A 26,808-nucleotide genomic window follows, 5' to 3' on the forward strand; every position below is an offset into this window, starting at 1 on the left:
GAGTATTGTGTCCCCTGAGAGTAATTCTATTTTAAATGATAAATAATATAACAGTTTTTGTATTTCATGTTTCTCAGAAATGTAGTTTGTAGAGTTTGATCTCCTCTGAGGTCAAGTACTCATTAAATTATTTTTGAAAAAAAAATGAATAAAATGTGTAGGACATATGAAATGGGGAAACACCACTCCGATGTGTGCAAAACACACCTTTTTAAAACCTGTTAGTGATCTCATCCTGTTCTCATACCCTCTCGCCTGTGATGGCAGAAATACTTGATCCTGACACTTAAGAACAGTTTCTTCCCCTTTTAAACAATCATTTAAAATACTTCTGTCAGTCTTTCTGCTTCTCTCCTTGCTCTGGGGGCAGGGGCAAGTTTACAAGGCCTCATGGATGAGGAGAAGAGGTGTTTTGGCCTCTCTCTGTCTTCTGAGTCCTCCCTGGATGGACAGCAATGTTGCTTGGCCCCTTGGTCTCTGGGGTTCTGGGCTGATGGCCCCAAGAGTGTGGCTGTGACACTGAGGCCTCTGCATTCTTCCTCCACTGCACCCTGACCCCAGGCATTTCTCACCATCAGACCACTCCGTGTTTCTAAATGAATGAAGAATGAATGAATGAATGAATGAATGAATACATCTTAGGCTTAGATCCTCATCTCCTCCCCTTCTTCCAAACCTATCTCTTCCAGCGTGTTCCTGTTTATCACAAGTCAGCTAGATGGGAGGAGGGAAGAGAGGTCGACGGGAGGGATGAGGGTGGGCAGGGGAGTGAGGTGTCACTATTATGAAAGAGAAGCCACCATAATTCTGATAATGTGATCTAGAACATCACGTGTCATTTTGTTGTTATTTATTCCTTTTATCAGAAAAATGATGTGATCATATTATAAGTAAGCTGGACTAAAGTGAATAATAAAGACAATAATTCCACCATTCCAACCTGACTTCTGTTAACGTGTCGGTGTATATTTCTTGTTACTTTCCCCATTCATAATAACTTAAGTTGTAAAACAAATTCAAAAATATTTCGTGTTTCTTCTATTGGAGAATAACAGTACTTGAAACAAAAACACTCGATTATTCCATCCACTAATATTTACTGAGTTCCAAATATATGCAAATCATATGCTAAGTACCATGGAGATATGAAAGGTAAACCAAACACACTTCCTACCCCCAGAAACTAACCACTTAAAAGGAGAAATAGACCTGTACATAAATGTGCAAAACAGCAAGTGAAAAAAGCCATAACAGCGTTAGAGACTAACTGCTCGGGAGAATCCCATTTCTGTAATTTCACTTTGAAACGTGTGGGAATCACACACCAATACATTAACCACTGATAATATAAGTACCAAATGCCAAGGCATTTTTAATGATTTCATCTTATGATGGTCATTAATAGCAATATTTTTAAAAATATTTTATTTATTTATTTGACAGAGATCACAAGTAGGCGGAGAGGCAGGCAGAGAGAGAGGAGGAAACAGGCTCCCCGCTAAGCAGAGAACCCCATGCGGGGCTCGATCCCAGGACCCTGGGATCATGACCTGAGCCGAAGGCAGAGGCTTTAATCCACTGAGCCACCCAGGCACCCCTAATAGCAATATTTTTTACCAGATTTTTTTTTGCTATTCAACATACATCTTTTAGGTACTGAAGTATTATTTATTCATTAAAACAGTCACCTGAAGTCATCTGCAAGATTTCCCAACTCACTTTGGAATACTTTGTTGCTTTTAGATGCCATTTTCTGAGCTTATAATATATTCATTGCACTTCTCTTCAGATAACTTGAAGTATGTAGTTGATGTTACCAACAAATTCCTAAGTTGTGGCAGGCAGAGAACTGTGTACGAAGAGTTTTATACAGGGTGTTAAAGCCAAATTTGTGTTCTATCCAAACATGTGCTTCCCCAAGGTATTTCTAATTCTTCCCAGACTTTGGAGACTCAATGACTCTAAAACCCTTACCTTGTCAAAGCATGACCTTGTTCTCCCAGGAAGGTGTGTGGCACTTTTGGTGGTTTTCAAGCCGAATACCATTGTAACCATTTTGGGTTCTAGATTATACCAAATAGGTTTGGTCTTGGGCTAAAAAAATATTTCATCTTGTTTACCATTTTTTAGGCCAGATGATAAAAATGCTGGAAGCAGGCTCATAAATATTTTATTCAGTGTTATATATGCATTAAGCTCAGGAGGTGTCTTATTTTCATGAATTTATTACAACAATTTAAGTAGTAGTAGTAGTAGTAGTAATAATTTGCATTTAAATAATTCTTTTCTCCCGAGAACTCTGAGTGCTTTTGCACATCAATTAATGCCGGATGGCAGTGTCATTATTCCCAACTTTATTTTATTATTCCATCTTTATAATGTGTTGCTCTGGGTTTTTGTTTCAAGCTGATGTCAATTACTGGGCTGGCTATTATCGGACCTCGCATTTACCTCCAAGACCAGCCCTTTTTGAAAATTAATTACACAAGAGAATGGCACTGCTCTGTAGAAACTCTATGAAGTTCTGCTTTCACCAGATGGAGATTCCAAGTCACCCCACAGCTTCACTATCCATCAGAATTTTATCTATACCCTAGACGACGCGTTACCAAGAATTGCCAGAAGTTATTTCTCTATCATTCACAATTTTTCCTTTATCACCACCAAATGCCTCATATAAAGAAGTTATTGACACACTAAAAAAATAAAAAATTGGGGCGCCTGGGTGGCTCAGTGGATTAAGCCGCTGCCTTCGGCTCAGGTCATGATCTCAGGGTCCTGGGATCGAGTCCCGCATCGGGCTCTCTGCTCAGTGGGGAGCCTGCTTCCTCCTCTCTCTGTCTGCCTCTCTGCCTGCTTGTGATCTCTCTCTGTCAAATAAATAAATAAAATCTTAAAAAAAAAAAAATAAATAAATAAAAAATTGTACCTTTGAAATTGTCTTCCTTAGGGTTGTTGCATTTTCTCTTCTCTACAAGTAGAAGTGATTAACTGGGGATTCGTAGATGGGGTTCGAGGGTCTGTGAATTTCTAGAAAGTCCCAAAAGGGAAAGAACAAAACACAAGAGAGGTCATCACAGTGATTGGAGCTAGACTTTGGAACCTGTCTTCTGGGGGTGCCTGCCTGGGGCCTAGCACGCAGTTTTGTTTTGAGGACCCAACTGGGACCCCAGTTTGAGAGGTCTGCGAGAATTGATTGCGAATTCAGTTATTTCTCTGATCATCTTTTCCCATTTTTTTCATCTTTTCCCATTTTTTAAAAAACCATAATTCTGTCATGCTTAACTCCTTATAATAGCTTCATTCTTTTTGAAACGACTTCCTAAAAGATTAAGAAAACTGATTACTCACTTTATCTAGGTCATTCGTTTGTTGTTGTCAATATTTAAAACACATAATTCACAAATGCAACTCTTCTGCTTTAGAGTGAAAGCTACATGAGGAAGAATAGACAGAAGGACTATCAGGCCTCTAAGTTTTTGTTTTTTTTTTAAAGATTTTATTTATGTATTTGGCAGAGATCACAAGTAGGCAGAGATGCAGGCAGAGAGAGAAAGAGGGAAGCAGGCTCCCTGCTGAGCAGAGAGCCTGATGTGGGACTCGATCCCAGGACCCTGAGATCATGACCTCAGCTGAAGGCAGTGGCCTAACCCACTGAGCCACCCAGGCACCCCGAGGCCTCTAGTTTTTGACATAATAGTCACCGTGTGCATGTTTCTGCCAACCCCAGAATGGTAAATTAGCGTACCTTAGCTTTGCCAAGTACCCGGTTTCTAGAATCTATACTACTGCATATTTCATGAGTTTGCTTTTGAAGCCAATATCTCATTTCTGACTACTCCAGGGAAATCCCAAACCACTGGAAATTTTAGCATATGCCAAAGTCCTGTAATTTACAAATTTTGTTTGAAACATCAGTCTTGGGTCTGCTGGAGTCCAGTTGTTTACAAGAGGCAAATACATAAAAAATAAAACTACCTCTTAGCTATTTCATGTGTTCATAAGATATTTCAATTATTTCACCAGACTAGGGAATTTTGATGACTGAAATTCTAATAATTTTTATTCATTCTGTACCATGTGCAAAGCACTGTAAGGGGGATAGAAAAAATGTCCAATTAATGTAACAAAGACCTGATGCCAGACATTTTTTAAAAAACATGGTCTCTAAAGTCAAGATAATCCTGTCAAATATGAATTCTTATCCTGATTTTATAGACAAGTGATTGAAGCCCAGAAGAGTTTAATAAATGATTTGAATTCACCTAGCTTTTTAAATATAGAACCATGGTTCAAATCCAGCCTCTAATTCCAATCCCTCCACCCTGCTTTTGACTGCCTTCATAATTCATTGTCCTCTTAAAATCCTGAGTCACTTTTCATTTAGGAGTTTTACCCTTTGGGTAAAAACTCATTTTTATTTTTATTTTTTTAAGATTTTATTTATTTGACAGAGAGAGACACAGCGGGAGAGGGAACACAAGTAGGGGGAGTGGGAGAGGGAGAAGCAAGCTTCCTGCGGAGCAGGGAGCCCAATGAGAGGCTCAATTCCAGGACCCTGGGACAAGACCTGAGCTGAAGGCAGAGGCTTAATGACTGAGCCACCCAGGCACCCCTAAAAACTCATTTTTAAACGAATCGGTGGTAATGCAAAGTTTTTTTTGGAGCTTCTCCATGAATTTAGAAATATTTAGATAGATGCTGTTTTAATTACTTTTCTACAGACTGTGGGCTTCATATCCCTTTGCTTTGAGACAGTTCTCATTTTTTATTTAGCCAAGATACAAACACCTGTTCAATGTATAACCTGTTTCGTTATTTTAAACAAAATAACCAACTGTGTCAGTTTGAATGTCATTAAAAATTTAGTCATTAAAATGACTAAATTGAAAAAAAAATTCATAATACCAAATACTAGCAAGAATGTGAAATAACAGGAACTCTCTCTCATTGGTGGTGGGAATGGAAAATGGCACAGCCACTTTGGAAGGCCGTGTGGCAGTTTCTTACCAAGCTAGCATAGTCCTACTACACAATCTAACAATTGCTGTCCATGGTATTTACCGAAATGGGTTGGAAACTTGTCCACTCAAAAACCTACACACCAATGTTTATAGCAGATTTATTCATAATCACCATAATCACCACACACTGGAAGAAACCAAGATGTTCATAAAATGGTGAATGTGTAAACGAACTGTGTATATCCATCCTACGGAATATTATTCAGTGACTTTAAAAATGAGCTATCAAGACTCAAAAAAAAAAAAAAAAATGGAGGAAACTTCAATGTATATATCTTAGGGAAAGAAGCCAGTCTGAAAACTCAATATTCTATATGATACCAACTATGTGACATTTTGGAAAAGGCAAAGCTATGGAGACAGTAAAAAATATCCGTGATTGCCAGGGGTTAGGGAGGGCAGGAAAGAGAGGGATGAATAGATGGCGGACAGGGGATGTTTAGGGCAGTGAAACTCCTTGCGATGATACTATAATGGTGGGTACTTGACATCACTAAAAGAAAACTCTATTTCCTCTCCTCATAACACTAGGCACCAAATGGGGTGGGGGTAGGGTAGTTCCCACACTAACCAATTCTCCAACTCTCCAGACTCCAAGCGGGTGTCTTACAATGCAATTCTGACTGAGTTAGTGCACACCCTCAGGTTGGGTCTCAGTTCCACACGAGTACCTCCTTACTGCAGAGGCCAACCACAAGTAGTGGGCCCCCAGGGTCATACTTCTGTCTGACTTGGCTATAAATTGGGGTTCCCTTGACCTTGTCCTCAGGTTTGATAATTTTCTATAACAACTCACAGAACACAGGGAAACACATCTGCTGGTATGTAAAGGATATAATAAAGGATACAAATGAACAGCCAGATAAGAAAGTACACGGGGTAAGGTCCAGAAGGCTCCTAAGTGCAGGAAATTCTGTCCCTGTGGAATTGGGTTGTGCCACCTTCCCAGTAGGTGGATGCACTCTCCCAAGCTGAATAAAACTCCTTCGTTTAGGGATTTTTGTGATACTTCATCATGTAGGCAGCATCAATGATTCATTCAGTCCCCAGCCCCTCTCCCCTCACCAGTAGATGAAGGGTGTGGCTGGAAGTTCCGTTTCCAATCATGGCTTTGGTCTTTCTGGTGATCAGGCCCCATCCAGAAACTAACCAGGAGCTCACCCAGAGTCATCTCGTTAGAACAAAAAATGTTCTTCTCACCCAGGAAATTCCAAGGGAGTCTAGGAACTCTGGGTGCTCCTATCATCCCCATCACTCGGGAAATCCCAAAGGCTTCGGAGTGCCATGTCAGGAATTGAAGGTCAAACACTGAATATTAGAAAAAAAATGTGCCCCAGCATCCCATCACTCAAGAAATTATAGAGGTTTTAGAAGCTCTGTGAGCGGAACTAGGAAAAAACACCAAATGCATAGATTTCTTACTATGTCACAGGTGGATACCCAACATGATACATTTGGCAAAACCCATAGGGCTATACAATGCTGAACCCTAATGTAAGTTTTTTCATAATAATGTATCAACAGTGGTTCTCCATTGTGACAAACGTATCACATTAATGTAAGATCTTAATAACAGGAGAAACTCTGAGCCAGGGAGAAGGGGGTATATAGAAACTTCCTAGACCACCTGCTCAATCATGTATGAACCCAAACCTGTTCTAACAAAACAAAGTCTATTAATTTTTAATTTTTTTATTAATTTTTTATTTTTTAGATTTTTAATAGATTTTATTTCTTTATTTGAGAGAGAGAGAGCATGCACGTGCCAGTGGGGAGAAGAGCAGAAGGTGAGGAAGAAGGAGGGGGAAAGAATCTTCAAGCAGATTCCATGCTTAGCGCGGAGCCCCACCCGGGGCTGGATCGCACCACCCTGAGATCAGGAGCTGAGCCAAAACCAAGTTGGATGCTTAACCAACTGAGCTACCCAGGTTCCCCTTTAATTAATTTTTTTTAAAAAAGGAGAGGTAAAGAAATTTCAAAAGTCAACAATATTGGTTGTCAAACTGGTCAATGAAAAATTTGATGAAACATTTAATGCAAGGAACTAAGGTATACAAACAATCTAATTAAATTTAATTTAATAAAACTTAAATTTAATTAAATTTAATAGTCCATGTTTGATCAGAACTGTCTACCTAGAGACCATACCAGAAGAAGCTATGGTCTCCATAAAATGAGAAAGACTGCACTGATGTCAACCATGGGCAGATATGGATATGAAAGATAACGCTACATACTTTTAAAAACAGGGACTCCCTGAGGTCTTGTTTTATTTTCCCAAAACTTACTCTATCTGAACTTTGAAATTTCATCAAGGCTTTGTCTAGATAGCAAAAGCAGTCTAGGATGCCCATGAAGAAATAAAGGTAGTTGTAATTACGTCAATTTAAGCTACATTAGCCAGAGGTTTTGCAGAGGAGACAGGCTGGCCTTTATTTTGTCATTTATCCCTTGTATGTATGTTTTTAATTTTATACTTCTGTGAAAGTTACTTCCTTGCATGATATCAGTTTCCAAATAGTGTTCAGAATCTTTCAGTCTGACTTCTCCGTGACAAGCAGGAGGACACCAGGGAGCAGAGGTCATTCCCAAAACCAAGTTTTGTGTCTAAAATTCTTATCTTAAATTTTATAGAGCTATTATTATTCATACATCTGTGATAATAAACTTACATATTAAATTATATTTTAATCCTTAGGTGCAGAATAGTCTGATACTTTTATATTTAGTTCAGCTTCTTCTTTCTATGAAACACATACTCAGAGAAAACACAGACTCTATCAAATGCCAGTTCTCAAGTCTTGGGATTTTGAATCCACTACTCTTTTATAAAAATATACAATCTTTATATGATGTATAGGCCTTAGAGGCATCTTATTCTGCCAGGTAAGGAATGAATGTGCTCTATACCAGCTGACTGTAACCATACCTCTGGAGTCTGGCCTTCCCATCTGCAAAAGCCAGAACCTGGGATATACTATTTTAATAAACATGTTTTTAAATTATTATAAAAGTAACATACAATCATTGTAGAAAGTTTAGCAGAAGGAGAAGCAGGAGGAGGAGTGGGAGGAGTTGGAAGAAGGGTAGAGAGGGAGGAAGGAAGGGAAGAAAGGAGAGAAAAGAAAAATCATTTACAGCCTCAGCACTTTGAGGTAAGGAAGGTACACATTTTAGAGCTTATCATGGATGATTTCTAATATTCCACACACCCCTGTCACTTGCCTTTTTCTACTTAGCATCTCTCCGTGGGAAGCAATATAGCTAGAAATAGAAGGTAGCAGAAACATGTACCTAGTGGACAAAGGCGCAAGCTCTGGAACTAGACAGCCTGGTTCGCATCCTGGACCAGCTCTTTAGCTGGGCTACCTGGAGCAGACCACTCTGCCTCTCTGTTTCCTCAGCTTCCCATTTATGAAATGGTGATAATACAGTTATCACCATTTCTTCATAGGGTTCATTGTGAGGATTCAATGGCTTAATATTTCTAAACCACTTATAACTATACCCAGGACAAAAGTATACTCTATTATCAAAGGACAATAGTAAAGAACTAGAAAGTAACTATTTTAGGCTTTACTGGGGCATATGGTTTCTTTTGGAACTCCTCCATGCTGCCTTTGGAGCACTAAAGCAGCCATAAATGAGTGAGTATAGCTGGGTTCCAATTAAACTCAATGAACAAATGGGGCACCTGGGTGGCTCAGTGGGTTGGGCTCTGCCTTAGGCTCCGGTCCTGATCTTGAGATCCTGGGATCAAGCCCCGCATTGGGCTCCCTGCTCCCAGGGGAGCCTCTCCCCCTGCTTGTCCCTCTCTTAAATAAATAAGATCTTTAAAATAAATAAATAAACTCAGTGGAAATTGAGTTTGAATTTCATATAATACTCACACATCATGACATATTATTCTTTTGATTTTTTTGACCAATAAAAAATGTAAAAGTTGTATTAGCTATGCAAAAATGGATAGTGGGCAGGACCTTTCCACCATAGATCACCAGCCTCTGCTCTATATAATTAGCTGACAGTATTAGATTTCTAATAGTTCTCCAAAAATTTTTAAGTAGACTCCAATCCCAACATAGGGCTCTAACTCTTGACTGTAAGGTCAAGAATGGCAGGTTCTACTGATTGAGCCAATCAGCTGCCTCTCTACAGCATTTTTTTTTTCTTTGCCTGCTTAGAACAAGATTGTTTGAATGTTCTATAACTTACTTAGTCGCCTAAGGTTAGAATTTAGGTTATTTCCAGTGTTCTTTATTATAAGCCATTCTCCAATGCATATCCATGAAGAATCTTTGGGCACATACACTATTGTATCTACATCTTTAAATGTACTTAGCAGTAGCTACCAAATGGCTGGCAGAGTATCTAGAAAGAAACAGACTCTGAAGAAGTAGCCTTGAAAATGAACCTTGAGTAGTTATAACAAATTTCAAACACGTTAGAGAAGGAGGTTTATCAGTATAATATATATTCATATACATAGAACTCACTACATACAACATCCCATTCTAAGCCTCTTGCATAGATTAAATCATCTAGTCCTCAAAGCACTCTAATGAGGCACAGGTGCAATCATCATAGTCGTCATCACCATCCTTAAGGTACAAAAGAGGAAACAGAAGCACAGAAAAGCTAAGTAACTTTCCAAGGTCACACAGCTAGCTGGTGCCTGAGGCCGGTTTCAAACGCAGCCTGTCCGGCCTTAGGCCCCATGTTCTTGAACACGGTGTCGTCCTGCCTCTTTCTTGGAGAGACTTGGCAAGTGTGTACTTCCGGGTACCCACCTTGTAATGCACCTGTCGTCTTTTTCACGTTGAGATCATGTTTGGCACGCACCATCAACCTCATACTCTAATAAGCGGCACAAATTGTACCCCACGATGGGACATTTCGAGTGGAAACGGAATGTCCATCTAACCTTCTTCCTCTTTTGTCCTCCAGCCCTTCCCCCCAGAGCCAACTCTTCATTAATTCGCCCTGCATTTCTTACCCCAAATAGGTGTCCTCTGTGAAAAGTAAAGATTGACACTTTCATATCTCGGTTTCCAACTTAGGGTCCCAAATCTACCAAATTCACTTGGCAATTTCGGGTGGAGCTTCGCTTAAAGGGAAGGGCCCTGAACGGCCACGCGAATGCAAATTTCGGATAAGTGCCCTCCTTCTTTGAAAACGAACAGGGCTTGGGTCAAAGGTCCGTCCGGCGCGGCCCCGCGGCCCCAGGGCGGGCTTCCTCCGACCCCTAGCCGGTTCCCGAGGGTGGTGTCCTGCGTCGGTGCGAGCCAGCCAGCCTCCGCGGCACGGGCTCCGAAGCGGAGCTGCGCGCTCTCCCGGCCCTTCCTCTGGTGCTGAGAGGCGAGCGAGTGTCCCAAAGAGGAGTTACGCGAGTGGGTCCTTCGACTTCGAGGGGAATGAAATTCTAGTTCTCATTTTTATCCTGCTTTCTCTCCCTGCCGGGGTCCTACCTCTGGAGTTAGCCCCATGGAGAGGAGCCACCAACGCCGCGGGTCCTAGAATGCTGCCCGCCCCCCCACCGATGCCCAAACAAGGACAGAATCGAGAAGTAGAGAGGAAACGGGGAAAGAAAAAAGCGGGTGTTTCAAACTGATCACCGCGGTGCAGACGCGGCGGTCGCGCCGGAGCAGCGGGGCCGCGAGGCGCGCCGAGGCCCAGGGCTCCGCCCGCCGGGGGGCACCGGGGCGGCGGGCGCCTGCGCGGTGCGGCCCCAGCCCGGGCAGCCACCGTCGCGATGCCTATTTTAGTCAAAGCCGCTGCAGGCGCGGGGACCCGGCACGGGCCAAGGAGGCTCCGGACCCGCGATCCGGGGAGGCTTTCGCCTGGGGCGCCCGTCGAGCCGCCGCGTCGCTGTCCCCGCGCCCTGCCACTGTCGCCCCAAACTTTGGCCAGCGCCTCCCGGGTTCGGTGCCAGGGACAAGCCAGGTAAGGAGCGGGAGGCGTAGCTGCCGGCGGCTCCCCCCGCGCGCCCGGCTATTTGCAGCCTCGGGCTCCCGGGGCTAAATCGGGAAGCGAAAGTTGGATCGCCGCTCCGCTGGGAGCAACTTTGTCAGCCCCGCGGCGGCTGCGGGTTCTTCGCGCCCGGGCCGCCGGAGTCCTGCCCTCTCCTCCCTGGCCGAGCCGTCGCCCTCGCGGGCTTCCCTGTTCTTGGAAGCCGCCTTCCTCCCATGTCTGGGGTCCACGGCCACAGACCCTAAGGCGTCGGCAGCTGCAGCACCCGGTCTGGCAGCGCCAGCGTCCCCGGGCGCCCCAGCCCCACTCGGGGGCTGGTTCCCGCGCTCTGCCTGGGACAAGCCCTTGGTGGGCTCGGCATCTCTTCGTCTGGCTGGACGCCCGGGTCTCCTGGCCCCTAAACCCCTAAGGCTCCACCTTGCCCTCTGTAGGGCCGCCCGGGGCTCCTGCGGAGGCTGCGCGCAGCGCGGCGAACTGTGTGGCCTGCCCTGGGCCGGCGCTGGGATTGCCAGGAGCTGCACGGGGCTCACCGCAGACCCCTCGTGGCCCGAGTCTTCTGGTCAAGGGCAACAATAGTAGACACTGATCATCTTTTAAGGAGCGAGGTGAGCGGGCTCCCTGGGGAGAACGGATGGCTGGGGACCCCGTGAACCTCGCCGCCCGCCCGCGCCCTTTTTTCTGAGGCTTTGGGAAACGTGTTGTTGGCCAGACACGTCCCAGAAATTGCTTGCTTTGAAACAAGAATAAGTGCGAAAAGACTCTTGGCAACGTCATGCCCTTTGCCATTCCGCGGAGGAGCGAAGCTTTGGGCCGATTTACAGAATGAATCAAGTCTGCCAGCACGACTTTTGCTCATTGCTGCCTTTTGGTTTTTGTAGTTTGGTAAAGGGTTAATGTTAGTTTCACCGTGTAGCTATTTAATCCTTCAGACACCTATTTGGAAATAAATAGATAAACAGCACTTTACGAGACCAGGTAATTAAAAAAATTAGACTCTGAAGAAATAATAGAACGAAAATTTCTCTTGATTCAGTCAAAATGAACCTGAGCGTTAACCAGTTTTTTAGTCTAGCCTGCCTCCTTAGACTCACTGTCTGTATAAGGATAGTTCAGTGTAAACGACTTAAATCCATTGAAAGTGATCAAAGGGAGCTGAAACTGGTAAAATCCAGTCAGGATTATTGGCGATAGGTAACTGGCATTTCAAAATTGGCATGGAGATAATACACATAGATAAATAATAGAGATTCAAATAAATAATAAATTATATAATAAATGTATTATACAGTGTAAGCTATTCTACAAGCTAAATGCATATAGAAAATAAAATAGATACGTATTTAAATACTTATACCCTTAATAAGGTGTGGTTCATCAAAATATGTTGTAGGATGATCCCACCTCTTAAAGATTCCTATTGCTATTTCCCTGGTTCTTGTGTCAGTAGATTGTGGTTTTTCCCCTCATTTCTCTTAGAGCAGATGTTGGTACCTTTAGTGCCACTTGAAGAACGTTTAATAAAAAGCCTGATATTGAGCTAGAGTGGATTAGTTGGCAATACAGGTGCCATTGGGTGGAATATATATATGAACTTATTATATAAATATGTATTAGAGCCTCAAGCTATTAAAACTTGAAGGGGTTTCAAAGACCACTTAGTCCCACCACCTCTATTCCCAGGAAGAAGCAGACACAAGGAGTGGAAGTCACTTTCCTTGACTTGCCAGGCTTACCCCTGGGCTTTTGGTCTAGAAACTGACTTTCTTAGTCCCAGGAATGCTGGGCACTTTCCTGCCTTTACTACTAAGGTTTGGGGAGACTGAAAGTGACTTCTAAAAATGTTTGTCGTGTCTGTGTCCCTTCCGTATGGCTTTCAACTCTAGCATTCTCTGCAGAGTGTAGGCCTTGGGTATACATAGATGGCTGTGACACTGCCTGTGCCTCATAGAGAACATAGGTTAGTTAGAAAAGCAAATAGGACACATTCTAAAACGCCATAGAAATGTAGTTAGTTTAGGTAATGTTAATGAATAAGCTGACACTGACACTAGTTTATGAGTGAGAGAGGTCCTTGAACATCATTCTCCTGCAGAAATTACAGGATTAATTCTCATTTGGTCCTTGAGAGCAAACTTTGTATAAATGGAGCTATTCAAATAATGATACCTCTCACCCCAATAGGGTTATAGTTTTATTGATTTAAAAATTTGGAAAGTAGCTGAATTTATGTAGTTTCTTTCCTTGTTGTGGAAAATCAGTATCTATGTCAACTATTTATCTTATATTTATGAAGTATTTCAGAATTATGTGAAGAGAGCTTTAATTGCCTTGATCATTTCACTCATAGTTTGTAATGCAAGGATGTTTTATCATCTTAAGAGATGTAGAATTCTTTTGGATTTGTCTAATAATATCCTTTCAAAATGCCCAATCTGTACCAATTATTCTACCACCTAAAGCCTTTACTTTGATATGGTGGGGGGGGGGTAAATATAAAAGTAAGTTAATTGTGTGATCTTATTATGGAAAGACATTATTAGATTAAATTTAAAGATATTTTTCCTCCCCGTTTGGAATTCTCTTTCTGAAACAGAATAATTCATATAATCTGAAAACCTATGTGGTTTTTGTTAGGGACCAATTTGTATAATTAATAATAGAAAGAGTTTTTTAAGTACCAGAGATGGAGGACAAGTAATTTAGTTAGGAAATGGTGCCACTTTGTGTTAAGGTTTAGGTAAGCATGTGCAAAATGTGTACTCTTTGAACTGTAGTTGCTACAGATTTTAATATGAAATAGTTGAACGTATATTCATTACCTCTCCTACATATAAGTAAACCACAAGTTTACTACTTTGTAATTTGTAACATTGCTACCTAGTGGAGTTTTTATGGGAACGAAAGTATAGATTTAAATTAGACAATGAAAGGAAGAGTTAATTTTATATTTCTCTGTGTATGTATAAATGATTAGTAGTGTATTTATTATGTGTATATATGATAATATAGAATGTATATGTGTATGATGCAATGATCTAATGACAGTATACTAGAGCCTTCTAAATATACTAAACCTTCAAGTAGTAAATATGAGAAGGTTAATTTTTTTGACATACTTAAATAATCAGTTTTTCCTGTTATTTTTTTCTGTGTTTGGATTCAGTGTCATAGTGGGAATGTGATGAAGACTTTGTAATTGCTGTGGCTTATAAACATTGGTGGTTATCTTTTAGAGTCATTAATTTCTCATTTCTCTCTCCCCCAACATGTATGTCTATACAGATATATATATATTAGTGAATGGTTGTATACTATGCTAAATATTTTATATATTTTACTTCATTTCATTTCATTAGAAAGTCAAATGAGGTATTACTATCATCATTTAACATATAAAGTAGTAACACTTAATATGTGACTGGTTGGAGTCAAACCTGGTTCTAATTCTTAAGCACCAGAAAAGTCTATCTAACCAACATTTAGTTCACAGAAATCATTTTGATACAATACATATGGGGTAGAAAGAGACAGCTGCCATTTTTATGATTGTCCTTTTGTGTCTTTGTTCTTTCAGGGATTTTCAAGATGAATTATACCAAGTCCAGCCCATTGACAGAATCGACTGCAATAGGTTTTACACCTGAGTTAGAAAGGATCATACCCGTGCCTTCCAATGAGACCACATGCGAAAACTGGAGAGAGATACATCACCTCGTTTTTCATGTAGCAAATATTTTTTTCACGATTGGGTTGGTTATTCCAACCACCCTTCACCTTCATATGATACTCCTTAGGGGAATGTTATCTATAGGTAAGTTTCCTAATCGAGACCTTTGTAACTTCTCTGGAACTGGCAATGGATGGGCTTTCTGTTAGGGGCTTCAGGGCATCTCTTGTCAGGTCTGTCGCATACCAAAAATACAGGTCTCTGTCAGCAAATTGGCAGCATGTCAATCAAGTAACTTGTAACGTAGGCCTTTACATGCCCTTATTTATTTTAGGTAATACCGTGTGTGTTTTGTATATTGTTTAGATTTTCTAGATATCAAAAGATCCATTTGTATGTCTGAGTGTGTGATCCAAATCCTGGTTCTGCCACTTGCCAACTGTGTAACTGGGGCAGATGATTGAAACTTTCTGCTCCTCAGTTTTCCCATGTGTCAAAGGAGCGCAAAAATAATACCCCCTCTTAGGGTTGTTGTAAGAATTAAATGAGTGTGTGTGTGTGTGTGTGTGTGTTTGTGCACGTGCACGTGTGCATGTGTACACACACATATGTGTGGTATTTGACTTCTAATAGCTCCTGGCACATGGTAAGCCCTATCCAGTCTTTTTTTTTTTTTTTTTTTTTTAAAGATTTTTTATTTATTTATCAGAGAGAGAGAGGGGGATAACCACTGTTGTTTTAATAGGTTTCTTATAGCCTATAATGTGACACTGGGAACAAAAGCAATTTCCCAGACACAGTAGTTCAAGGAAAACTTTTTGGAGGGCTCCAGTAATCCTGATGAAGCATGTCAAATTGATTCACATCAAAATGCTAGAACAATTGAATGAATTATTTTAGCCAGTGATTCTTGACCAATGACTCTCTATGTGATTGTTTCTTTGGTGATTTATGTATTCAGGTATATTTTTGAGCACCTATAAGTTCTCAGGCAAAGACTGAAGAAGGAAGGGGAGCCTGGGTGACTCAGTCTGTTAAGCGTCTGCCTTCAGCTCAGGTCATGATCCCAGGGTTCAGGGATCGAGCCCTGCATTGGGCTCCTTGCTCAGCGGGGAGCCAGATTCTCCCCTGCCTGCTGTTCTCCCTCCTTGTGCTCTCTGCCCCTCCCTCCCGCTGGTTCTCTGTGTCGAATAAATAAATAAAATCTTTAAAAAAAAAAAAAAAAAGGACTGAAGAAGGCAGGGTCCATCTTTGAAAAGGATACTTTTTTTTTGGGGGGGGGGCTGGAGAGAAACAGATGGGCAGTCACGTGTGAGGTACTAGATGCTATGTTGTCGGTGTACACCCAGGGCCAGGGAGAAATGGAGAGGGTGACAGGCCCAGCAGGAAGGAGGAACAAGGTCACGCTGAGGAGATGACCCTGGAGCTGGCTTTTGGAAACTGAACAGGATTTCTCCAAGTGTGAGTGTGTACAGTATCCAGGTAAAAGGCACAGAGGAGAGGGGAATTCAGCATAATAAGGGAAGATGAAGAGTAGCTCATTATGCCTGGGATACATGAAGAATTACAAGGAATGGTCAAAGTCAAGCCTGGAAGTGAGAGACAGGCTTCCAGTTATGGAATGAATAAATTATGGGAATAAAAGGCACAGCATAGGGAATCTAGTCAGTGATAACTATAATAGCGTTGTGTGGTGACAGATGGGAGCTGCACTTGTGGGGAGCTTAGCATAATGCAGAGAGAAGTTGAATCCGTGGGTTATACACCTGAAACTAAAGTAACATTATGTTTCAATTATACTCAAAATGAATAAATAAGTAGATATAGATGGATAGATAGATAAAATAAGAAAGGGCTGGAAGGGAAGCGAGATGGTAGCTTATGGATTTCTGCGTTACCTCTGAGTAAGGCAGGGATTGCAGCAAGCATTACACAGTGTTGAATGAAAAACTAAGCAAAACCAAGCCACACCCTATGAAAAGGCAAAGGCTAATTATGAATTTTTTAAAGATTTTATTTATTTGAGAGAAAGAGAGAGAGAGAACACACACGTGCACAGGAGCAGGAGCAGGGGAGGGGCATTGGCAGAGGGAGAAGCAGACTCCCCATTGAGCAGGGAGCTCAAGGAGGACCCGATCCCAGGATCCCAAGATCATGACCTGAGCCGAAGGCAGACACTTCACCGACTGAGCCACCCAGGCACTCCGCTAATTATAAATTTTAAGACACAGTTTTAGAGGTAGGATAGACCAAGGAGATCATCTAATCTGACCAAGAAGAAACCTGGAGAATTTCAATGACTCATCCAAAATTAAGAATGTGAGAATGTGGCCAAACCAGGACTCTAATTCAGGTCCTTGTCTTCCCAGTCCGTCGAAGCATTATTTTTCCCTATCCTCTTTAATAATTTTTAAAATTCCACAAAATTTGCTATGAAATGTTATTTTAAGAACTTAAAAAGTTTTACATTTTGGTCTACTCAGATGCCCCAGATCATTCTGATGAAATAAAAATTGCAAATGGATAAGTTTTTAATGTGGAAGGTTAGCTTTTATGTGCATATATAGTTGATATATTTGTATCATATTGATCATTTTATTATAAGTTAAAAATATATATGGACTCTCCCACCATAAATGGATCAAAGGAAACGGATTTTTCCTAAAGTGAGAGAATTGATTAAAGAAAAAAAAAAGGCAAGAAGTTTTCCAGAGGTGAATGGAAAATCATCAAATGAAAAATTCAAATGGGTAGAAAATCTTGGTAAAATATGCAGGCTCACCAATGATCATGGAAATCTAAAACAAAATAAAACCTCAGTATCAAATTAAGAGCTTTCAAATTTTGTAATATTAAGAAGTTGATAGTGGCATTCCCAACTAGTAGGATTACAAATATCTATATACCTTTGGGAAAAAATTCTTCAGTCTCATCAAAAGCTATAAAGTTCATTTCCTTGACTTACTGTCAGGTAATCCACCCTAAAGAAATAGTCAGAAAAACATTAATTCTTAATGTATAAAGGTGTTTTGGTGATGTATCAAAAATTATACGCAAAAAATCTCATCTGTTTACCAGTTGGGAAATGGTTAGATAAATTAGGGTTTAATCAGTTACAGTCATTAAAAACTATGTATATGAAGAGTTTTAACAAAATAGGGAGATTACCACAATAAGTAAAAAAAGTAAGAAAGTGGGTTTTAAAATTTTGTATACTGTAGGTTTGCCATCAGGTAAAAATGCATCAAGACTGTAAGGAAGTATTAGGTATCAACAGTAGTAGAATTGTGGGGGGTTTTTCTCCTATAAAATATATTTTCTACATAAATTTTCTGCAACAAAACATGTTTTTCTTTTGTAGTAATAAGACAAAAAACCAAAATGGAACTTAAAGTAATGCTTGGCTTAGGTTTTTCTTTTTTTTTTTTTTTTAAGAGCGAGAAAGCAGACGTGTGTGTATGCACAAGCAGGATGAGGGGCAGAGGGAGAGGGAGAGAGAGAAAGATGGGCTTCCAAGCAAGGCCTGGCCCAGTGTGGATGGGAGGTGGGGGGAAGTGCAGAGGTGGGAGGGTACGGGGGTGGCTTTATCTCAGGACGGTGAGTTCATGACCTGAGCCAAAATCATACTTAACTGACTGAGCCACCCAGGTGCCCGTGGCTTAAGTATTTCTAAAATGTGTGTTTTTTTTTTTTAAATATGCAGAGGATATCAAATGTATTAAGCTTCATCCTGATGCTATTGAAGACATCTAACACATTGACTTTGTTACTCAACAGGATGTACCCTTTATATTGTCTGGGCCACTCTCTACCGATGTGCCTTGGATATCATGATCTGGAACTCCGTATTCCTGGGTGTCAACATTTTGCATCTGTCATATCTTTTGTACAAGAAAAGACCGGTAATTACTAAAATTAATGTGGAGGAGATTTTAAAAGAAGAGATTTTTAAAGCCAAAAAGCTTTTAAAGTGCTTTGTTAGACTTGAAAATGAACATGAACATTTAACATCTTTAATCCCCTTAGTATCATTTCTTTGATTTGTTCGTATATGTCTGAAAGGGAAATATTTGAATCCCATGAACTTTGTTCTACAAATGAGTCTTTTTAAAAAGATGCATGTATTTATTTTAGAGAGAGAGAGCAGGCGGGAGGGGCAGAGGGAGAGGGAGAGAGTCTCATGCAGACTCCGCACTCAGCAGAGGTCCCACACAGGGCTTCACCCCACAACCCCAAGGTCATGACCTGAGCCAAATCCAAGGGTTCGGGTACTCAACCAACTCTGCTACCCAGACACCCCTACAAAAGAGTTTTTTAAAATTTTTTACATCATTAAGGCAATTTACACATGAGAGAACATTTTTTGTCATATAACTCATTATTTCTTTTGTCTATTGATTTTTAAATGTCACTTAGAAATATCTTTGCCCAGCTGTAAAATTAATTACTCATGGGCAACTTCCTTGAACATACTAATGATTTACAAATAGTTCCTGCTATTTTGTAAATGTAATGACTTTATTTTTTTCATTACATTATGCCCAAAATATTCATTTAAGAAAATCATCATTTTGGGAGGGTATTGCCAAAACACTAATATTTAACCTTTTTCTCAACATCCTGTTGTGTTTCCTTGGTCATTCCAAGAACCAAAAGATGTAAATAGGATACGAAAGCAGTGTGGCTTCTAGAAATCACTCCCTGTTTACTAATGTTCAAAGTACACACTAATGGTTCAAAATACACACAATTATTAAGTAAGGTAAAAGATACAGGTCTTGTCCTCATGTTCAGTGCCAGACATGTGCACAGAAAACAAGACATTTCACAGGAAATGATCGAATGATATAGATGATACAAGTAATGGGCATTCTACTAAAGTGTAACCTCAAACATTGCAACCCAGCCCATTTTGCTTACTATATGAGTTCTCTCTAGGTTCCCCTGTGTCATAAACAACTTGAAAGTCTCAGTGACAGGTCCTTTCTCTCACCCACCTTATACGTGGACTCTAGCAATTGTGTGTCAGCTGTGATTCTGGGCTGTGTCTTCATTCCAGGGTCTCTGCTGAAGCAGCAGCTTCTGTTGAGACATGTGTTCTCATGGCAGAGAAAAAAGTACAAGAGAACAACAGAGAAAGACCTGGCGTCTCTTAAAACTTCTCCACAGAAGGAACATAACATCAGTTTTATTCACACTCCATTGGCTAAAGCAAACAAAATGGGCAAGAGTGATAGTGTGGGAATGGGCTGGGGTCAGGGAATGAATAATCCTTTCACCAGGGATGGGAGAAGCAATTACTTGGAAATAACAGTATCATCTACCACCTTAAGGTTGTTTTTCAAATTCCTGTCAGCCATGATTGTCACATAACAAGTGCTCAGAAAAACACGTGATGAGTGATAGCTTTCACAAGAAGAATTAAGAAGGCTTCATGAAGGAATTGGGACTTGAGCTAAGACTTGCAGAATGAGCAGATTATGAATTTGAGTTTTAGATTCAGTTCCTGTGTTTATTACTAGGTCACATAGGCTAGTGTGTATCTCGAAAGTAGGACATATTTGTGAGTAAACTATCTTAAATCCTCATTACTAGAACTCTGAGGTAGAGGAGGTAGATGGTAGTGATAATGAGGATTATAATTTCTATCAGAACTTGCTGGAGCCCCAAGCTCTGATCATAGGTTTAGAAGTTGCTGATGTGGTGATGGCAGTAGCATCAGGTAAAAACACTTACACAGTATCTGTGTTTTTGTTTCTTCTTGTATTATAAGCCTACTTTCTTGAAAAGTATCAGTGCCGGTTCTTTGTTAAAATGAACATGGCAAGGGCGCCTGGGTGGCTCAGTGGGTTAAGCCGCTGCCTTCGGCTCGGGTCATGATCTCAGGGTCCTGGGATCGAGTCCCGCATCGGGCTCTCTGCTCAGCAGGGAGCCTGCTTCCCTCTCTCTCTCTCTCTCTCTCTGGCTGCCTCTCTGTCTACTTGTGATTTCTCTCTGTCAAATTAATAAAAAAAAAAAAAAAAAAAAATGAACATGGCAAGAGCATCGCAAAGGCTGTAGAGACATCTGAGTGGCCATCATGATGTGGATCTATAAACTTTAGAGTGTGGCTGTCGTGGATTTCATTGGGACAGATGATCTTTTGAGTCCCAAAGTTCATTCACATCTTTCCAGTTTTCCCAGACTAATGCTGGGCCCCAGTATGGCGTGTGACCTGGGTCTTATCTAACAGCAGAGGTGATTCAGCGATTTTGCTTTTCCCTCCCTCCAACAGCCAGACTTAATTCGGCGGGCTCTTGTTCTACAGAGTATTTTACTTTAAGAAGAAATTGCTACACCAAAACCTTTTACTCTCTTTGCTTGGCTTCAGAATAAATAAATCAGAAGCAATGATCGCAGCTGTGGATGTTTGTTTTCCTACTGTGATGCATTAAACAATACTTAGAATAGGCAAAATGCTTAATGCATGTATTTTCATAGATCTCTCCCAAGTTGATCCCTATTTTATGTGCTAATGTTTTGCGATAACATTGAAAAGTTCACGAAATTTCTTTCTGTGAAACAAAATTGTTATAAAGACAAAATGGTTCTGTGTTATTTTAAGGAAATGCTAAGATTGGAAAGGTCTATGTTGTGGTTAACATTCAAAACCTCCACAGCTGCTCTGCAGTGCATGGGAAGAGATGTGATCAATAGTGCAAATCTTTTCCATATGCTCTTGGAGTTAACTGCAAAAGTGCCCTTTGAGCATCTAAGCTTATGCCATTGCTTCCTGTCTGTGTATGAGTCCATTGAATGAAATGCAGAAGGGCCATGGTGCGCGTTGCAGATCTGTTTCTTCTCAAGCCTGTATCGAGACGGCAGAAGCCAGTGCTCCGCTGTGGCTGTGTTATGGCAGCATCTGGTCATTGCTGCATTTCAGGTAAAGATTGAGAAGGAACTCAGTGGCATCTACCGCCGACTGTTTGAACCACTCCGTGTGCCTCCAGATCTGTTCAGAAGATTAACCGGCCAGTTTTGTATGATCCAAACCTTAAAAAAGGGCCAGACGTATGCTGCAGAGGATAAAACCTCAGTTGATGACCGTCTGAGTATCCTTCTGAAGGGGAAGTAAGTGTGCTCTGGAAATTGAAATTCCCAGATCGCCTGGAGTCTTCTCATGTCCCCCAGAGGAGGGAATGACTGGAAGGGAACCATGCAGATCTTCAGGTCACAGAGTTTGTTGGTGGTAAAATCCCATTTTATGACTGCATTTTAGAATAGTACAGAGCAACAGGTTAGAGTTACATAGAATTGACCGCGTGGAATCTTGTGGATGTTAGGATTTCCACCTGTGAACATTTTGAATCTTTACTGACCGTTTTTTCTTTTTTCCCTTTAAGTTAATGAGTCAACATTGAAGTAGGTTTAAGTTAGGCATTAAACTTCCAAGCATGTGCTTGTTTCCCAAGTGATTTGTTTATTTTTTGAATATCACAAAAATACAACTTCTAGGAACATCAGCCTTGTGAGGAGAGAGTCACTATATACTGTTTCGGCATAATTATTAATATCAACCCTTTCCTTCTCAAAAGTATCTGATTTTGAGTAATAAATTTATGGTTACTCTAGCTATATGGGTAATGACATCCATGGGAAGGCACATGTCTTCTCAGTAGTGGAACCTGTCTTTTATTTTTTTCTTGTTGATGAAATTTATATTGAAGTAAATATTTATGCTTAGAATTATTTTTTGTCTCTATGGAGTCTTTAAAACTTCAGTACAAAATGTCAACACGTAATATTAAAGACCAGAATGTTATTTGTGAAATATTATGTGTTTATTAATATTAATTTCTGTTATCAGAATGAAGGTTTCCTATCGAGGACATTTTCTGCATAACATTTACCCCTGTGCCTTTATAGATTCTCCTGAATTTAGATCAACTCAGATGCACAAAGGTGAAAAATTCCAGGTATGTTTTGTCATGATTTTCAGAAGATTGGAACTAGTTCTTGTCTCATTTGAAATCCAAAAGATACTGATAGAAAAGTGATCTATTGAAAAAAGAGATTACCATATGGTACATATACATATAGCATGACCCCATTTTCATAAAACTTAAAAAAATAGTATCGCTACGTGCATAAAAAGAGGTCTAGGAAGATATAAACTACTTTGACTGTAGTGTTCACACTGTTATTTCTGGGTTGTGAGTTTGGCTACTTTTTTATTTTCTTCCTTTTGGTCTATTGGAATTTTTATAATTTTTTTGTAGAAAACATCTAGTGCTTTGATTATGGGAAGAAAGGAAAATGCCAGTTGTAGATATTCAGTTGTTCCTAAAACATGTGATTGGTTACTTTTACTGGGAAAAAAAAAATAGAAGCCGGCTTTGCCCTAGAGATCATCTTTAATTAATCCTTCTGAAAAAACTAATGACTTTGCTCTTTTATATTTAATGACTACCTTAAGGACAAAAGATGAAGTTCTTTATGGCTAAAAATTACTCCATCATGTGGCATTTTGTTTTTATTCTGTAAGCATCCAGCCCTCCTATTTTGTTCCCCACTTACCTGATAGGAGAGTAACCAAGAAACTGGGGGAGAGTTCCCTTCAGTCTCAGCCTCCAGGGAAACAGCAATAAGGAAATACCTGAGAAGATCCTGAGCAGGAGTATAAATGTGTGTAAGTAGGAAATGGAATAGAAGGGAGGTTATCACCGCAGGGAGGGAATGTCAGGGTTTCTTGATGACACATCATATTTCTTACCTCAATTTGGGTGACATACACTTTGGGAGGCCACATGGAGATAAAAGGGAAAACTGACAGACATACGGTTGAGTTTAATCGAGCTTATATGGTTGAGGCCCTGCCCCACTCCTCTGCCACCTGAGTAACAGGTCTGAATAATTGCACGACCTGCGCAAGTTACATGTATTTACTACAAGGTCTCATGCAAGTTCATTGACGGGGTGTAGCACTGTTCCCAAGCTGGCTGAACTTGAGATACAGAAATGGCAAGTTCGTGCTATATCATGGCTTCTCGAAGTTACACTCTCACCTTGTGTTTGAGAGGGTCAGCCGTGCACTGAGACCTATGTTCTTACTGTGTCTTTCATCACCACCATCTACAAACGAGTACAAGGCCCCTCTTCCTCTTTCCTTTCACCTGCCCTCCTTACAATTTCTTCTTCCAAAGCCCATTTATCTTTTGCATCCATTTCTCTGTGTAGAATAACAAGGAACATTACACAATAACTCACTCTCTGGATAACCCTGAAGAGACTGGAATTTGGAGGGGGGAGTGAAAACAGACCCCTCTTTGTTTCTAGAAGCAGTGCTACCTGAGAGGTCAGGCATATGAACACGTGCTGTCTTCTCCATTGGACATCAAATTATAGTTTAATTAAGTTAACAAAAAGGAAAGCCTACCACGAGCTGGTTTCTTCTTGGGGACTAGGGATTAGGATTTGGTAGTTGAGAAATGTTCTTGATAATTGCTGTGGAGATCCCAAAATCATGACCAAGATCGAGGTATTATAGCTAGGAAAGGATATTTATTCAGCCTTTCCAACACCAGCCATCTTTTGTTTGCACAGAGGTGGTGTGACATCTTCTGATTGGCCAGTGGATAAATACCACTTTAGCATCACGGAACCTGTGTCCTGCACAGTTGAAACAGGCTCCCTCCAAGCAAACCCTTGGGAGAGCTTGTGTTTTGATTGTTCACAAAATGTTCCCATTGGCAGATACTCAGGAGTAAAAATAGCTGTTGCACATCTGGGTAGAAGTATGCAGTGCCTCTTTCTGAAGCAAGCTCCCCAGTGAAACACGGAGCCTGCTCTGACGTCACCACCTGTGCCCGTAGCAGGGGACATTTGACAGTGTCAGTGCCCACTCTCCTCCACGTACATGCTTGTACCTGCTACTTCGCTTTTCTTTAATTCTGAACAACTCAAAATATTCTGAAAAGGAGCTCCTACCTTTGAATTTTTATTTCTTTAAATTCCTCTTTGGAAAGGGTAGTAATGAATTAAGAAAGAGGGTGGAAAGAGAAAAGAAAGGCAAGTGGGCTCAGTGACTGCCTCTCAAGCTTGCGCAGCAGATGTTGTCTGGGTGCACGTATGACCGTTATGAGAGGCACAGGGACAGAGCTGAGAAACAGATTCAGAGCCGGAACTCACAGGTGCCGTTTTGGTCCTTACCCACCAAAGTTGCTGCTTAGAACTCTTGAGAGCCTCTTGGGTATCTTTATTACAAAAGGCAGAAGTAGTCTCTTGTGTTTGGTTTCTTCTTCGTGCAGCTGTTTTATGTCAAGTGAGCTTTGCCCTTTTCACATTTATCTTTTATATTCTGTCTCCCACTGTTGCTTTCCCCTGGTCAGTTGCATATGCTGTGCTAAGAAGCCTGAAAACCAAAGCTTTATTGGTTTTAGGGGAAGAAGAACGTCTTAGAGACCCCAGCCCTCACGAAATCAATGAACACTAAATTTTCACCTGTATTTATAAGATTTCATTTATTTATTTGACAGAGAGAAAGATCACAAGTAGGCAGAGAGGCAGGCAGAGAGAGAGAGGGAAGCAGGCTCCCTGCTGAGCAGAGAGCCCGATGCGCAGCTCGATCCCAGGACCCTGAGATTATGACCTGAGCCGAAAGCAGAGGCTTTAACCCACTGAGCCACCCAGGCACCCAAATTTTCACCTGTATTTAAGCCAGACTTTATCTTAGTGTTAAATAAATATTTTGGCTAAGCTGTGAAGCCTGTTGATCTACCAGCTTTGACCCTGCTATATTCTGGTGCTTAGGAGAACTCTAAGCATTGGTTGAACAGATGAGTCCTAGGACCTTTTCAAGTTCCTGATGTGCGAAATGTTATAAAATACGTGAAGAAAAATAACAAATTCTCCCCTGAAGACTGTGAAGCAGTCATACTCTTGAACAGCTGTTTCCAATCCTGACACATGTGGCAATTCCCCGAGACACCCTTGTTCCTGTGTAATGTCTTCCCGTTCTGTGAGGGTGTAGAATCTAAAGGGAGGGACAGGCCTAATGCCTTGATGTAATCAAGGCAAACCTGAGGCAAACACTTCGTCCCTTCCTCTCCCTGAAAGAAATCCTTTTGTATCTCCCATTGCCATGCTTGCGTTTATGTCCTCAATAAAATCCTTCCCCAGAACTGAAGCATGGTACTCCTGAGGTACCCAAATGACTTGACGAGTGAATTTATTTTACAGAAGCTTTAAAAATTCTTATATTGCTTTATAGAAATTCCTCATTAAAATATGTTTTACTTGGCTGTTGTGACAGGAAGTCATTAAACACAAATATCTACTTGGCAGAAATGAAGCATTAGCCATCGTGTAAAATGACCTCCATCAATATGCTAATAGCCACGTACTTCCAATCAAATGCCTGCACTAAGGGACTTACAAGATACTCACACAAACTGTAGGTATAGCTTATTATTTGAATCCTATTGCTAAATCTAAATTTAATAATAATTTGCACAGGTTTAAAGTATTTTTCAGGGACGCCTGGGTGGCTCAGCTGGTTGGGCGGCTGCCTCCGGCTCGGGTCATGATCCCAGCATCCTGGGATCGAGTCCCGCATCGGGCTCCTTGCTCAGCCAGGAGCCTGCTTCTCCCTCTGCCTCTGCCTTCCTCTCTGTCTGCTTGTGGTCACTCTCGCTCCTCTCTCTCTGACAAATAAATAAAATCTTAAAAAAAAAAAAAAGTATTTTTCAACCATCAACAAGATATGTATTTGCTAAGCAAACAATAGTATCAGAAGTATCTTTGCCTCTGAGGAAACTTGAGGTTGTTGGAATGGTTGAAAAGAAGTCAAATGCACTGTATGTCACTTAGGTACGATTCCTTTTTCTTTTCCTGGATGACTTCCAGCTCCTCTAACTTCTTACTGCATTACACCTTTCTTGTCCACGGATGACCTCTTTGGCAAACGAGGAACCTCCAACTCCTAACCCTTTCTTCAGTGCTTGGGTACAGGGCTGTGCTATAGTGAGTCCCAGTGCTCACCTTTCTTGAATTACTCCTATGGAATATTATTCAGTGGCCTCATGTTTATTTACCCATCTCTTAGTGTTTCTGGGAACTCCTCAGTACTGGCTCGAGCTTATACTTCTCTTCTTAAGAAAATTTTTTACG

General features: G+C 40.9%; 1 protein-coding gene and 1 long non-coding RNA gene across 4 annotated transcripts in view; one reads left to right on the plus strand and one right to left on the minus strand.

The window, feature by feature from the left end:
• LOC131833564 (uncharacterized) overlaps nt 1-10,686 on the minus strand; it is an 18,872-nt gene extending 8,186 nt beyond the window's left edge. Inside the window, exons 1-2 of the long non-coding RNA XR_009354529.1 lie at nt 10,021-10,686; nt 2,930-3,030 (exon numbers count right to left, since the gene is read on the minus strand). This is a non-coding gene — a long non-coding RNA (uncharacterized LOC131833564). The remainder of the gene's footprint in view (nt 1-2,929; nt 3,031-10,020) is intronic.
• Nucleotides 10,687-10,788: 102 nt separating this feature from the next.
• Nucleotides 10,789-26,808, plus strand: part of BVES (blood vessel epicardial substance) — a 37,733-nt gene continuing 21,713 nt past the window's right edge. The window contains exons 1-5 of one of the 3 annotated variants that reach the window (XM_059176981.1): nt 10,789-10,967; nt 14,569-14,805; nt 18,439-18,563; nt 21,584-21,771; nt 22,508-22,616. In XM_059176981.1, the coding sequence (XP_059032964.1) occupies nt 14,580-14,805; nt 18,439-18,563; nt 21,584-21,771; nt 22,508-22,616 (648 nt within the window). In that variant the 5' untranslated portion in view covers nt 10,789-10,967; nt 14,569-14,579. The other 2 variants (XM_059176982.1, XM_059176984.1) reach the window with 2 other exon arrangements.

This window comes from Mustela lutreola, chromosome 6 (genome assembly GCF_030435805.1).
Source record: "Mustela lutreola isolate mMusLut2 chromosome 6, mMusLut2.pri, whole genome shotgun sequence".
Classification (NCBI taxonomy): domain Eukaryota; kingdom Metazoa; phylum Chordata; class Mammalia; order Carnivora; family Mustelidae; genus Mustela; species Mustela lutreola.